The 13,531-nt window shown below is 39.1% G+C and overlaps 2 protein-coding genes across 2 annotated transcripts; one reads left to right on the top strand and one right to left on the bottom strand.

Annotated features, from left to right (window-relative positions):
* The first annotated feature begins 2,969 nt into the window (after positions 1–2,969).
* LOC103386548 (uncharacterized) lies at positions 2,970–11,084 on the top strand. Its single transcript, XM_008320876.3, has 7 exons — positions 2,970–3,771; positions 5,547–5,723; positions 7,002–7,621; positions 7,734–7,844; positions 8,020–8,081; positions 8,493–8,753; positions 8,937–11,084. The coding sequence occupies exons 3-7, from the start codon at positions 7,012–7,014 to the stop codon at positions 8,964–8,966; spliced, it is 1,074 nt and encodes a 357-aa protein (XP_008319098.1). The 5' UTR covers positions 2,970–3,771; positions 5,547–5,723; positions 7,002–7,011; the 3' UTR covers positions 8,967–11,084.
* rplp2 (ribosomal protein, large P2) lies at positions 10,989–13,126 on the bottom strand. Its single transcript, XM_008320875.3, has 5 exons — positions 12,970–13,126; positions 11,853–11,976; positions 11,720–11,768; positions 11,527–11,628; positions 10,989–11,115 (listed from the first exon to the last, which is right to left on the bottom strand). The coding sequence occupies exons 2-5, from the start codon at positions 11,973–11,975 to the stop codon at positions 11,039–11,041; spliced, it is 351 nt and encodes a 116-aa protein (XP_008319097.1). The 5' UTR covers position 11,976; positions 12,970–13,126; the 3' UTR covers positions 10,989–11,038.
* Between the last annotated feature and the right edge of the window lie 405 nt (positions 13,127–13,531).

A 13,531-nucleotide genomic window follows, 5' to 3' on the forward strand; every position in this document is an offset into this window, starting at 1 on the left:
ATATTACATCTTGATGCCTGAGAGACTCAGTGTATTTAGTGATTCAAATAATGCTTCATTTCAAATAACAACATCTGCCTTAGAACTTTTTGACTCACAGAAAGTTTTTTAAGTAAAACACGAAGGAGGTCAAGATGATGTCCCAAAAACAAAAACCAGGAAAAAACAACAGAGGGGAAAACAAAGCTTGTTATTATTAATTTCAGTCTGGAGAAACATTAAACTCCTGACTCTGTGTCACAGTGTCTGTAACAACGGTGTGGATGGCAAACAGCAGGAGCCGACAGTTCTCACTGTGTCCTGAAACAAGGCTGTTATGACAAAGAAGAAGCAGCGCGATCGTCTTTCTAACGAGGGATCAGAAGACAGAGAAAAAAAAGGCTTCACCACAGTGTTTAAATGATTCTGTAATTTTTTATATAAATTAAAAAGCATATATGGAAATATATTGTTCTGTATACGATACACGACACAGGGCTGTCAGTTTGAAGAAGGAAAGCTGGAGAAAAACTAAACATTGTTTTGGAAATGGTCACTGGTGAGTAAAATAATTACGGCTTCATTTGTCAATCAGCCAATCAGAATCAGCCAAGTTTTATGTCTCTGTGTTGAGCTTTGTTAACAGCATTTTTTTTTTAAATGAAGTTCTCTCGAGTGCAATCGTCAAATTTTACAGCAAACTTGAATGGAAACCTGTTTAAATTACACTTATTACACAAGGTTTGGAAAACTGAAATAACATCTGAAGGAAGTGTATTTCTGTCCTTAGACAAGACAAAGAAGCAGGTTGTGAGCTGGTGTCAAAGGTCATCCTACAGAACTGAATGAAGAAGAGAGTAGACATGTTGGGAAGGGAAACTGTACCATAACATCTTATTATGACCAAAAACAACTGTAATTTCAAGAATACGTGGAATATTAATTTTATGGCTGTCAAACAATTACAAATAACCATTACAATGAATCATGATTGATTGTCACCCATCATAACTGTCTTAATGTCATGCTCTCAATGAGCCTGAAGTTGAGACCTCTATAAAAACATGCAGGGAGCTCAGATGATATTTCAAGCTTCAGTTTCCAGTTTCAGGGAAAGGAAAATGTTTTTCCAGCAGTGTGTGTAAATAACAATTACGCAACAGTACAACATTTTCATTGACATAACCAACATAGAATAAAAAAAATAAAAAATCCAACATATTATGTGTTAGTAGGGACTAAGGAATAAAATCCATGAACTTCTTTGTACAACCTTGCAGTTTATTCACAAACGCCTGCTCCATACTGTATTTCACTTAAACACGATGCTATTACCTTAAAAAAAAACACCAAATCTGATATGCATTCAATCATTTAGAGGATGAAGAGCGAGCTGCTCCACCTGATGTTGTACCATCCTGTACGGTCACACTGTCACTAAACACCCGACTCTCCACTGTGTTCCGTTTGCTGTGGTTCACTTTGTGTGCGTTTTACTTTTCATTTCAAGTGTCAGTTTCTGGGTGAGCTGCTCAAAGGTCTGTTAAACTAATCACTAGTTAATGGGCAGATCGCTGAGACGCCTCTCTGCCCCGATGATCACTGATCCCTGTGTGATACCCCAAAGACGGAGCCTGATAACATTTGGCGTTTACCAGACAGGTGCCTCCACAAGGTCAGCGTCAATGTGAGTGTGTCATCTATAATTCACTGTGTGTTCCATGAAGGGATCACCTCCATCCAGCCTCTGGATAAAGACTGAGCCCTGAGGAAATGAAGCAGCGTGACAGAGCAGACTGCAGCTCCCGTCTTAAAATAACATGACAGCCATTCTGCTTTTTAAGTTGGTGACAAACTGTGTTCAGGGGAACAACGGAGGCACAGAACCCAGCAGCTCAGACAGTAAGTCTCGCACCAGTGGATTGGGTTACTGTTCTGTCAGCAGACACATTATGAGCCAATCTCAGAGTTGCATCGACAGCAACCTCTGTGCACTGTAGTTCCCGTCCTGCAGAGGACGAAGACACTCGGAGCTGTGCGCCTCCTGCTTGAGCGGAATCACTCCAAAGTCTTCAGGCTCTGTCACTTTGGTGGCTGTGGCTTAGAGATCAGACTGGAGCATCAGACTGCTGCTGCTGCTGCTGCTGCTGCTGCTGCAGTGACCTTGTGGTTTCTTGCAAGCGCAGCAGCATTCGTGATTTTGGGAGGCAAAAGAATTCCCATGAGTAAAATATTGATTCCACTGAAATCGTGAGAATGCAGTAAAACCTGCATTTCCGATCTTTTATTAACTTTCATAAATCTTCCTCTGATTCTGGAAGACTTTTTAATCTGATCTATTGATGCCCTGATTTATTACTTCATCTTTTCAGCAGAAATCCTGCAGAGATTAGGCTAACACCCTGTTTATTTGGGACAAACAACCGAACAACCATTCACACTCATATTCACACCTATGGCCAATTTAAAGTGAAGGGATACTGAAATGTGCATCAGACCCAGATGTTAGAGCAGGAAAGGCCACAGCTGCCAGGAGCAGCAGGAAAAGAATTTACTGTGTATTTATGGGTGGATGATTTACAAGAAAGAAGAAGAACTGGTCATATCACTGCCACGTAGGACTGACCACAGACAGCCAGGAGGGTGGGGTGGGGGGGATTTCTGAGAAACACCCCAACCTTAAAGGCAGATCTTTTATTTACATAAAAAACATTTACAGTCTAACGTTTACATAATAATTATTTAATCAAATTCACTAGGTAATAAAAAAAAAGCAGAGAATCTTCATATTCCAATTGTTGAATGGTGGTTGGCCCCTGATCACCCTACAATTTCTGAGATTGACTCTATTCTCACAGGTGTGAGCTCTGTCTGCCTGAGTTCATCAGTGTCATCACCCTCACCTGTGTCCTGTGGTCACCTGTTCATTAGTCTCACTGCTGTCACCTGGTGCCCTGGGTATATATACCTCTCTCAGTGATTGTTGGGTTATTGTGGTTGGGCTGTGTGTTCATGGCTGTTGTGACAGGTCATTGGTCCTAGTTACTGCTTCATGTCTGCTTTGCTGTTGTTCCTGCCTGGTCCTGTTCCACTGAGTTTAAGTTGGACTGTTTTGAATCATCTTTCTACAACTGATCAGTGTCTCTAGTGCTGCATGTGGGTCCTGCCTGCTTCCCAGCATTACAATATGAAATAAAAGGATCACAATGGATGACATTCAAACAACCATTCACACTCGGATTCACACCAGTGGTCAATTCCGAGTGAACGATTAAACTGGTCCTGCATGTTTCTGGTCAGAAACTATAATAGTCTGTGAAAGACAGCAGGTATTGAACCAGTGATCCTCTGGCTGTGACTGTAGAGTGTGACCCTTTCACCATGTGGCCTGTGAATCTAATGAAATGGCTCATGTTGTGTACTGTAGTTAAAGACCGCAGTGGTCTCCTGTGTTCCACCTCGGACCTTTCCAAACTCCCACTTCCATTTATCGTTTGTTCAGTAATGGAGAACGGAGTCAGGAGAGGGTCAGCGATGACTCGTGCAGATAAAGTTTTTACGACAGCTAACGGCAAAGGTGAAGGTTTCACTGCAGTAGGTTAATGACGGGGCCTCGTGGAACGGAACGTGAGTCTCACATTTGTCCTGCTTAGCACCCATAAAAAATGAAGAAGGTGACCGAAACTATTAGCTGGGAACGGACGCCAGAAGACACACCACTATGAGCGGCTTCTGTACATGTGTAACTGCAGACACGTTCTCACGGTCACACAGGCCTGAGGTGACGTAGTGGTGAGTACAGCTGTCACACACTTGAGTTCTTTCTCTTCTTGCAATCATATACATACATACATACATATATATATATATATATATAAACAATTGAGTGGTGTTCCATTGCTGATCAAATGAAGAGCAGATAAAAAAAAGGTTTTAAAGAGGTTTTTGACATTAGATACGACATTTGGTTACGTGTAACACATTTGCATATGTTCTGTTATTGTTCTGTTATTACAGTAAGACTGTGGGAAACAGGAAGTCTTTTTAAAGAAACAAAACCGAAGTTTTTAATGTTTAGTGTGACGTCGTGTGGTCGTATGTGGTACTACACTTTTACAAATATGGCCTGATTTATAATAATTGTGAAAAAAATCTTTTTTATCCTACCAAACATTTTACTTCAGACTTACTGAAAATACTACAGATGTTTTTATAAAAAGTATGAGTTAAAAAGGCTTTAATAAAACAACCATCTGGTCTACCTCAGTGATATAAAGACAACTGACCATAACTGATTTTTTTTAATGTTTTATTTTATATTTTCTGTAGCATATTTTATCTGTTAACTCTGGTTTAAATCTATTGTGTCCAATTATAATAAATGAAGGAATGGGGAAAAAAATTAGGATAACCACTTAATGACAGTTCAACCAATGAGTAAACCAAAACCTCAAGCAGTTCTAAGGAAGTCACTCAGTCAATATCTCTTCCTCCTCCAGACAAAAACACAATAAAACTGCTTTCAGTTACAGAGAAGGTTTTCCAACAAACAGGTCAGATTAGAGATTACTCACAGTCATGTGGACTGTAAGTGGAAACTTTACTGGGGGTCATAACTACAGTACTGTAACTACAGTAACTCTTATCATCACCCAGATCCCTGCTCTAACTCCAATCTGACCCCGATTCTAATCCCTACACCAAACTACAAACTTAATTTTAAAATGTCCTCTCACTCCCATGAAAGTGTAATTTTCAAAACATGTTCCAAAAAAGTAAAGCTATAAAGATGTCACACACACACATACACAGAGACAGAGAGAAGCAGTGTGAAATAACATCATTGTTAAGCAGTTTGTGGTTAATGATCAACAATGATCAAAAAAACCCAATCATTGCAGAATAGAAATAATTTGTAACTCTGTCAAACAACACAAATCATTTAATGTAATTTCTTTAATGTAATTTCTTGAATAGAAATATAAAACTATTGGTTTGTGTCATGAGGGCATCTGATTTAAAAACTCTGAGGAGTCACTTCTGAGACTTGGTCACATGGTAGTGCAGTGGTTTCTGCTAATATCTTACAGAAAGATCAGTGGTTCGATCCCAGTGGTAGCTGATTGTCTTGTTGTACGACTTATTCTCATGTATTCAACACACTGGAGAAATTGACACGATCCAACAACAACAACAAAAAAACCTATAACAATTAAAGGTGACCATGTGATCAAAAGATCAAGATGAAGACCCTGGAATGAAGAAACACAAGTAAAATAGAAACTACAAACACAGGGCAGCAAACCTGTTGACTAACACAGTGGATGGACGCAGTCCTACCATGAGCCCACTGCCAGCACTGTTGTTTTTTTGTTTTTTTTTTTGACTGCTCACACTAGAATAATTGTGAAGTACTTAAAGGAAGTGTCCACCTCATCTTTGCTGCGATCACAGCTACTTTTACTTCCTGTTTGTTCATTCGAGGGGGAAAACACAGCAGTCTACGTTGGCTGGAAGTGTTTCTCTGTCCCCTTTTCTCAAGACACGCAATCTGTGTGCGTCTACAGGTGAGGGAGGAGGAACAGCAGGGGAGGGACTGGGTGAGGACGTGTCCAAACATGGTATGAGAGCTCTGAGGCAGGTATGTGGATCCTACTTTCATTTAAGACAGACCTGCAGACGGTCGGACACATTCAATAACTGCTACAGCTGAACTGGAGAGGAACACCTGACGCCTGGTGTAGGTGAGTTCAAACAAATTATCATTCAAAAAACAAAGACATTAAAATGTTCAATTTTCTTCTAACAACTAAACTGTCATTCTGTGTCTGAGTCCCAGCTGTGAAACCACAGTTGTTTTTCTAAAGGTTGTTTGAACGTTGGGTGTGTGACACATGTAAGTGTGAGGTTGGACTTTGAATCATTAACGCCTCCAACATCATATTAGACAAGTCTCAGACTAGCGTAGGATGAAAGTGAAACAGTTTAAGGTTTTTATCTCAATTGTGAAACTCACTTCCATTTGGCTGTTGTTTTACTTGGTACATGACAGTAAAAAGACATCATGTAGTAAAATACTCTGGGTTCTAGTCTCGACACAGTACACAGTACATGTACTGAATTGTTTTAAATTATTTTCCCTTTTTATAGTTTGGCCTTGTGCTATTGTCATAAACAGGTCAGTACATGAACACATGATGTGCTGTGCATGATGTGAGATTTGACTGAAATTATTTTATATTTATCAGCAAATATAAATAAACAAGATGACAGATGCTTTAAGAACGGAACACGGTCTCAGTGTGAAATGTTGCTTTATTTGACCTGCATTCAAATGTTTTTAGTAAATGTGCATGTGCGGCAGGTCTTTTTTACATGGACTGTGGATCAGTGTGGTTTACCCTGCTTTTACAAACATTTGGGTTTTAATGAAAAGAGTGGAAATTTTATTATTCTAGAGTCATGAGGACGCCAAAAAACAGTTTATTGTGGGGCTAGTCTTTGTCAACAAAACTTGTCTAGTCTGTTGAACCTACCATACACCAGGGGAGCAGTGTGTGGGGACTCAAACCTGAAACCTTCTGGACCCAAGCTTCCTTAACCACTAAGCCACCACTGCCCCCATGTGAATGATGTTTCCATTTTTTAAAATACATGTTATATTGCAGAAAGATATATTTTGGACAATCTGAGGAAGATATGGAGCTGTGAAAGATCTTAAAAATTAGTTAGTTTGGTCCACCATAATGGTTAGTGGCTAGTTCTATGGTTCCCAAAGTGGGGAGCAGGGCCCCCTAAAGAGCTTGAACCATTGTCGGGGGACCACAGCAAGTCAAATGAATTTCCTTTTCCCAAAATTTTCTTTAATTGTGCCACAGTAGGAAGATTTGCCCTGAATTGTTATGTAGTTTCCTTTGCCTGACAAGAGCAGCACTCTGTGGGAATTACAGTGTCTTAAACAAAGCTGAGTGGAGTCTTAAAATGTTTGGAAAACACTGACCTGTGTGCTTCTATTTTTGTAGCCAATTCACCATGGACCTGCAGCCGAACGATCAAAGATTAAATCCCAGCCAGGTAATTTTTGTGCCACACAAGGACACCGTCCGTCTCCTGGAGGTTTACGTCAAGCGCAGCCTCAGTGTAAACGATGGCAGCGTAGAAGAAAGGAGGTACAGGAAAAAAGAAAAGTGGGTGACAAAAAAACAACGGAGACATTCCAGTGACCCCTCCCTTCCCCTGTTGGAGGGATTAAAGGACATTGACAAGGGTTTGTTTTCTGCTGTTGAACCTTCCACAAATGAACTTGAAACGTTTCCTGAAGAACCTAAGAAAGAGACCAGGAAGAGTAAGAAGAACAAGAAGCCCTCGTTTTGGAAAAGCATAGTAGGTTTCTTCTCTTGGAAGAGCGCCGAGGAAGGGGATGAGAAGCAGGATGGTCCTTCAGAAACGTCCAAGGATTTACCTACAGAGGTGACCTCTGAAGATGTGATCACCTGCATGCCCTCACCTCCAGCCAGCGCACAGAAGAAGGTCAAGAGGAGAAGGTCTTTAAAGAGAAGGTTCTCCAAAAAGCGACTGTCTTTGATAAAACCAAACAAACCTGACAAAGATGGCCACCATGTTGACATCGGTGGATTTGAAGGTACCCTTGGGAATTCAACTCCAAACCCATGCCTTCACATTATCTACAATAACAGCTGAACTCCTCTTACTAACTTAATGTACTAATAGTGTCAAATAATGTCTCTTTGCAGCTGTTGTGAGTGTGGAACCAACATACTCCTACTATGAGAAGGTGTCGGAGGAAATGGAAAAGATTGTCCACGAGGTCCAAGAGAAAGAGGAAAGTCAGCACCTTTCAGATGGTGAGAAGCCGGTTCTCGTAACTCACATTAGCCACATTCCAAATGTTGAGTCATCATAGTTAGGTAATCATGGAGTTCATTAGAAAAACAACAGCAATATGAATCATAACCATTAAGGAAATTCTGGAATCACAACTTGGTCCTTAACATAGTGGAATTTTTGTCTCTCTCTCAGAGGATGTCATCAACAAACTCATCACTTTGCTACGGGAGGAAGGAGATGCTATAGATGAAAAGGTCAGAAATGTAATCTGAACAATCACTGGGTAGCTGTGGATTATTCACAATTAATTGTGATTAATTACAATAATGATTAATCATGAGTCGGTGAAATATTCGTGCACACATATATATATATGAATAGAAATGGTATTGAAAGACCGTACGACTTTTTCAGAAATACATTTTAATGTAATCCCTTTAAATAACTTAAACCTTTTTCTTGTTGCTAAAACACTGTCTCCTGAAACCACTCACCTGACACATTTACAATGCTGTACTTGACATGGTACACCAAGAAATGAGCCTGATTGTGCGTTTCTCCATTCTGGCTGACCATAATCTAGTGTGATAAGGCTTTAATGGCTTCCCTGGTCAAAGTTCAGTTTTGGTAATTAATGACATCACTCTTGTGTTTACCTCTTGCAGCTGAAACAAAATTTTACCTTGGGAAACATCTTCCAGGGCCTGACGTATTCGTCCTTCCAGAAACTGGCTGATGCCTATCTGCAGGAAGAAGTGTCTCCGTCCAACACTCCTCTCACTGTGCTACCAACCGCACCAGAACTGGTCAAACTGGCCTTCACATTGGACTTCACTGCCAGGATCGCTGCTCTGTCCAGACACAACATAAGTCACATCACAAGTTTGGGCAACCGCTACCTGCTGGACCGCTTTGAATATAAACAGGTGAGACTCAAAATCAGGTGTGAGGACCAAATAAATACACTTTTACTTCAAATGTCTCTGCTCTTAGTTTTGGCTAGAATTAAGTTAACAACATTTAAAACAGCTTACATTATGTTCATTATGTATCACATTAGTAAACAGAGGAGAACTGGTGACTTTCTATCTGATCCTCCCTCCTTACAGGCCTGCACAGATAATCCACTGTCCGACTGAGATGATGCAGGACCATAACCACTCCTCAGCTTCTTCCACAATTGTGAGCTTGCGTGCATTTTGCCCACACTAACATTGTTCCTCAGAAATGCTGTCTAACCCCCCCCCCCCATGTTAATTATAAGTCCTCACATGTAAACAGCCTTTTTCATTCAAAAACTTCTGAATCAACCCAAGATGCCAACATATGTGATGTTTGTGTTACTTGATGAACATGTTTATAAGCTACATTATCTTGTGCCGTATGATTCTGTAAATATCTTTGATTATCAGAATATATTATCAGAAACTAATACTGTGATGTGTGCGGTTTCTGTTCATATGGATGCTGGCGTTCATATGAAATAACCAATAATGTGCAGTGAAACTATGCATGTGGAAAAATAAAGTTTTCTAGAGAATGTGCAAGAGAATGAAGTGAGCTGTGTTCAGTAGCTGCAGGCAAACACCTGGTTCAGGCCTTTAGAGAATAGGGTGGTCTCCTTGGAATGGTAGTGTGGTTGGTGAGGTGTTCTGTAAAATGTGTCTTACACAATTAGTTTGGAACTTGAGTTTGGGACTTTTGTTGTATTTGATGTTTTCTTTTTTCCTATTTTCAATCTAGGCTCTAGTAGAAGTATACCACTAGAAAATTAAAGTCACTTCACTCAAGTACAACACACTGTTTTTATGTCGACTTGTGAGAAGCTGGTCATCTTAGATGAATTTTCTGCTCCTCCCTCTTTATTTATTCCATATACAGCATAACAAAAATATTTATACCATACCAGCCTTTTATACTGATAACAACATGCCCATGTTAGACTATCAGCACAGAGATAAAATGTTAAAAGGGTGTGCTTTAGGTTTGCCCTAAAATGGTAACATGACGCCTTGTGTTTGTCACCTGTGGAACTGGTTTCCCAGTGAGCTGGAGATCTGCCTAACAAAACAGTGACTGGGTCCACCTTTAACATGGTGACACAGATAATGGGCCCATGTGGGACATAGGTGCAGTGCAGTGCTATGCAACGCATGCACACATACAGGTATATTGTACACCAGAGGAGGGAGATGGAGGCAGCAGCACTTAAACCCCTAACCTGGGCTGTTTTTGACTTGAAATGTGATATTCTATGTTTGTGCTGTTTTCCACTGGTAAAGTTGACATGTCAGCTGAGACGTGCAGGGAAGCAGGTAGTGGAAAGAAAAACATTTGGTTTGAATTACTTCAGCTTTGTCAAGTGCAGTGACTAAATGTGTCATTGCTCAAATCAAAAGAGAAATGTAATGGACTTGATTGTTTTTGATTAATGGATCTCAATAAAGTGTACAGTCATACTTCAAGCACTGGTGTTGCCACATAGTGTAGCAGGGAAAACAGATTAGTCATAGTTCTGGTCACACATGTTGAGCAAGGCAGCTTTTCCTCAAAAGATCAATTGTTGGGACTCAACCCACACGGGTGACAACATTATTGGCAGTCTTACAGTTTGTTTTTTTTTCTTTTGCTTTAACAGATTGTGTTAAAGCAAGGTAACATGTTTGATTAAGTTAAAGAATAATGCAATTTTACTTAAGAAAAAGAGATTTGGAAAAGTAATGATAACTAGGAGCAGCAGCGGGAATAAGATAACACAAAAATGAATAGGATCAGTGTTTTTTTTGTCATGACCAAAACCATTTACTTCAGTACTTTGTCATGGGTATACTGTACCCTAGTCTGCACTGTATATATACACATACAGGTGCACACACAAATATAGAAATATGTATATAAGCAATATTGTATTGGTGGAATGTTTTCAGTTCTACAACTGACACCAGTTGATATGACTTCCTCATTTGAACTTCTGTACTCCACACACACCACACACAGGCTGGGTGGACACTCAGGGTCAGGGTTATTTTTAGAACACCACAAAACAGCTTAAACCATCCGAGCACTTCCATGTTTGAGCTGCCTATTGCACCAGTGATATAAAAAGGCTTACCAATTATATCAAGTTATATTAAGTGGAAAAAAATGACAATAGACTGATATGTGTAAACCTTTTACATTTTTATTGCTTTTTCAACCCAGAGAAGGCAGATTAGTCAAAGAGACCAAAGCCCATGTCTTCGTCTGACTCTTCGGACTCTTCTTTCTTCTCTTCTTTTTTCTCTTCCGCTGGAAGAAGAACAAATAAAACGATGTAAATACTAAGAAACCATGAAAGAATCTTGTTCCAAAACTGAAACTTTAAGCCAATGACACGACACACACACTTGATTACTTTACAACTAAAAAGAAGAGGTTTAGTTTACTGTCACAAATAAAATATACATTTAAAATTCCCTAAAATCTAAAGGTACACCGATAAAATTTTTTTGGCCAAATTCAGTGTCTGTAAAAGAGCAGAGAGAAGAGATGAGAAAGGCAATAGTAAAGCTGGGATTAAAAAGTTCAGAGTGAGTTGTTGGCATCTGTAAAAAGCAAAATAAAGTTCTTAAAACGCACTGGTCAGTGTACCTCTAAATAAGTTAACTTAAATTTGCTAAGTGGGCTACATCTGTACAAAGAATTAAAAGATTAACGTACCAGCAGCAGGTGGAGCCCCAGCTCCAGCTGCAGCTGCCCCAGCTGCAGCAGCAGGAGCCGCAACAGCACCACCAGCTGGTACAGAGGCTAACTTGGAGAGGCCTGTGGACGGAACAAAGCAAAAATAATTCTGGCTTCACTGTTCACAAAAGACATGTTCTTGTCTGTGTGCAAGTTCAGTCGGGAAATTAACCTGAGTTCATGACTTCATTGATGTCTTTTCCATTCAGTTCATTAATGACCTGCAGAGAAGAAAACCCACCATAAACAACTCTGATCAACATTGTTAAAAATATTTGTACTTTTCAATAGACATTTCTTCTAGCCTTGTTTAGGCGATCATCTTCGGCCTCAATTCCTACGCTGCCTAGGATGGTCTTGATGTCTTTTGCAGAGGGTTTGGTGTTTCCACCAAGCACAGCCAGGAGGTAAGCGGCCACGTAACGCATTCTGATGGAGAAGGAAACAGGCTCTAAAATTTAATAAATGCACAATAGGAAAAACAAGGACTAAACAGAGAAAGGATTAGTTGCAGAACATAACATAAAAAGTGTAGAAAACAAATAGGATACTTTGCAGTGAAAAGACAATGATTTATAATACATAACATTATCGTGGAAAATGCCTACAAAAGCTATTTTCTGAGAACATGGAAAGATTCAATGACATGTATATACCCCAAGAAAATAATGTTTTCATTCCATCCATTTACAGTAGACACAAAAACATTAACATGTTATATATTTATTGAACCAAATAGTAGAATAATGAACAAACATGTACGGTGCAATTTGTATGACAGTTTAGTATTTAATAATAGTTATGTCAGGTATAATAGCATAGAAGTCACAAACACAAACCTTATATTAAATTTAATCTGTAATTGCGCAAACCGAAAGCCACCGCTAGAGGCTGATATTTCCATATGCAGTATTTATAATATTAAAAATTATTCCAAAAATATAACCTTTAAAACATTGTACCTTAATAGTTATGAGTTACTAAGTTGAAGTTTTGTATTTTGTGTTTGGATATACACGTGGGAATGTGTTATTACCGTAAATGTGTCATAAGGATCTGAACAATGCTAACGCTAGCTTTGCTGTGGATTCAGGGCGATGCTTGCGCTTGAGTCACGCTGTTTACACACGCTATTGTTAGAATCAAAGAGTTTATTTTATAATGAATATCCGTATTAAAACACGTATCGTTTACCGTGGTTATTGCATAGCTAACAGCGACACACTATGGACACACTTCACAGAAGCAGCATGGCGCCCGCTGTTTTTCTGCCTGTCCTCCATTAACAGCGGTGCTTTACTTTAACTGCGTCACATATATTCAACGCCAAAATCGGTAATTTAATAGTTTAGGTATTTAAGCACAACATACTATTAAGGGTCTGACATTTATATGAATGAAGAGGTAAAAGCTTTGACTTACTTTAAGTCTCGAAAGACACGAAACGTCGGTCACGCCAGGAAATTCGGAAGAAGGAAGAGAAGGTAGAAGAGAACCGAGAGCAACGGAATGCTTCGATCTCATTGGTCCATCCAGATGACAGTCCACATGTCATCATCGTGTTCAAGACGTTCATGTAAGTAATGGGCGAAAACTAACGTTCACATTTCTTTAAAAATAAATTGACTTTATATTAAAGCAACATTACCTTGGTAATATTGTCAATTAAATTTACATTTTCAAGAGATATTTAAATGAACGTTGTAAAAGGTTATTTTGTATATAAAAATGTAAGTATGACGATGTATACCTCGACCCCTTTTTTTGTACATTTCTTTATCTGTAGCTCTATCTGACCTTCTAAGATTTGTGATCTAATATCTATCTAATATCTAATATATATAATAACCACCTAATTAAATAAATTATTTGAGCCAAATTTGAAGTTTGAAACATTTAACTATATAAAATGAAATAGTGTAAAAACAGAGTAAGACAGAATTAATAAAACAATGCAAATTAGAATTTTCCACTTGCTCAGGTT

The sequence above is a fragment of the Cynoglossus semilaevis genome, chromosome 11, assembly GCF_000523025.1.
Source record: "Cynoglossus semilaevis isolate Cse_v1.0 chromosome 11, Cse_v1.0, whole genome shotgun sequence".
NCBI classification, from domain to species: Eukaryota; Metazoa; Chordata; class Actinopteri; order Pleuronectiformes; family Cynoglossidae; genus Cynoglossus; species Cynoglossus semilaevis.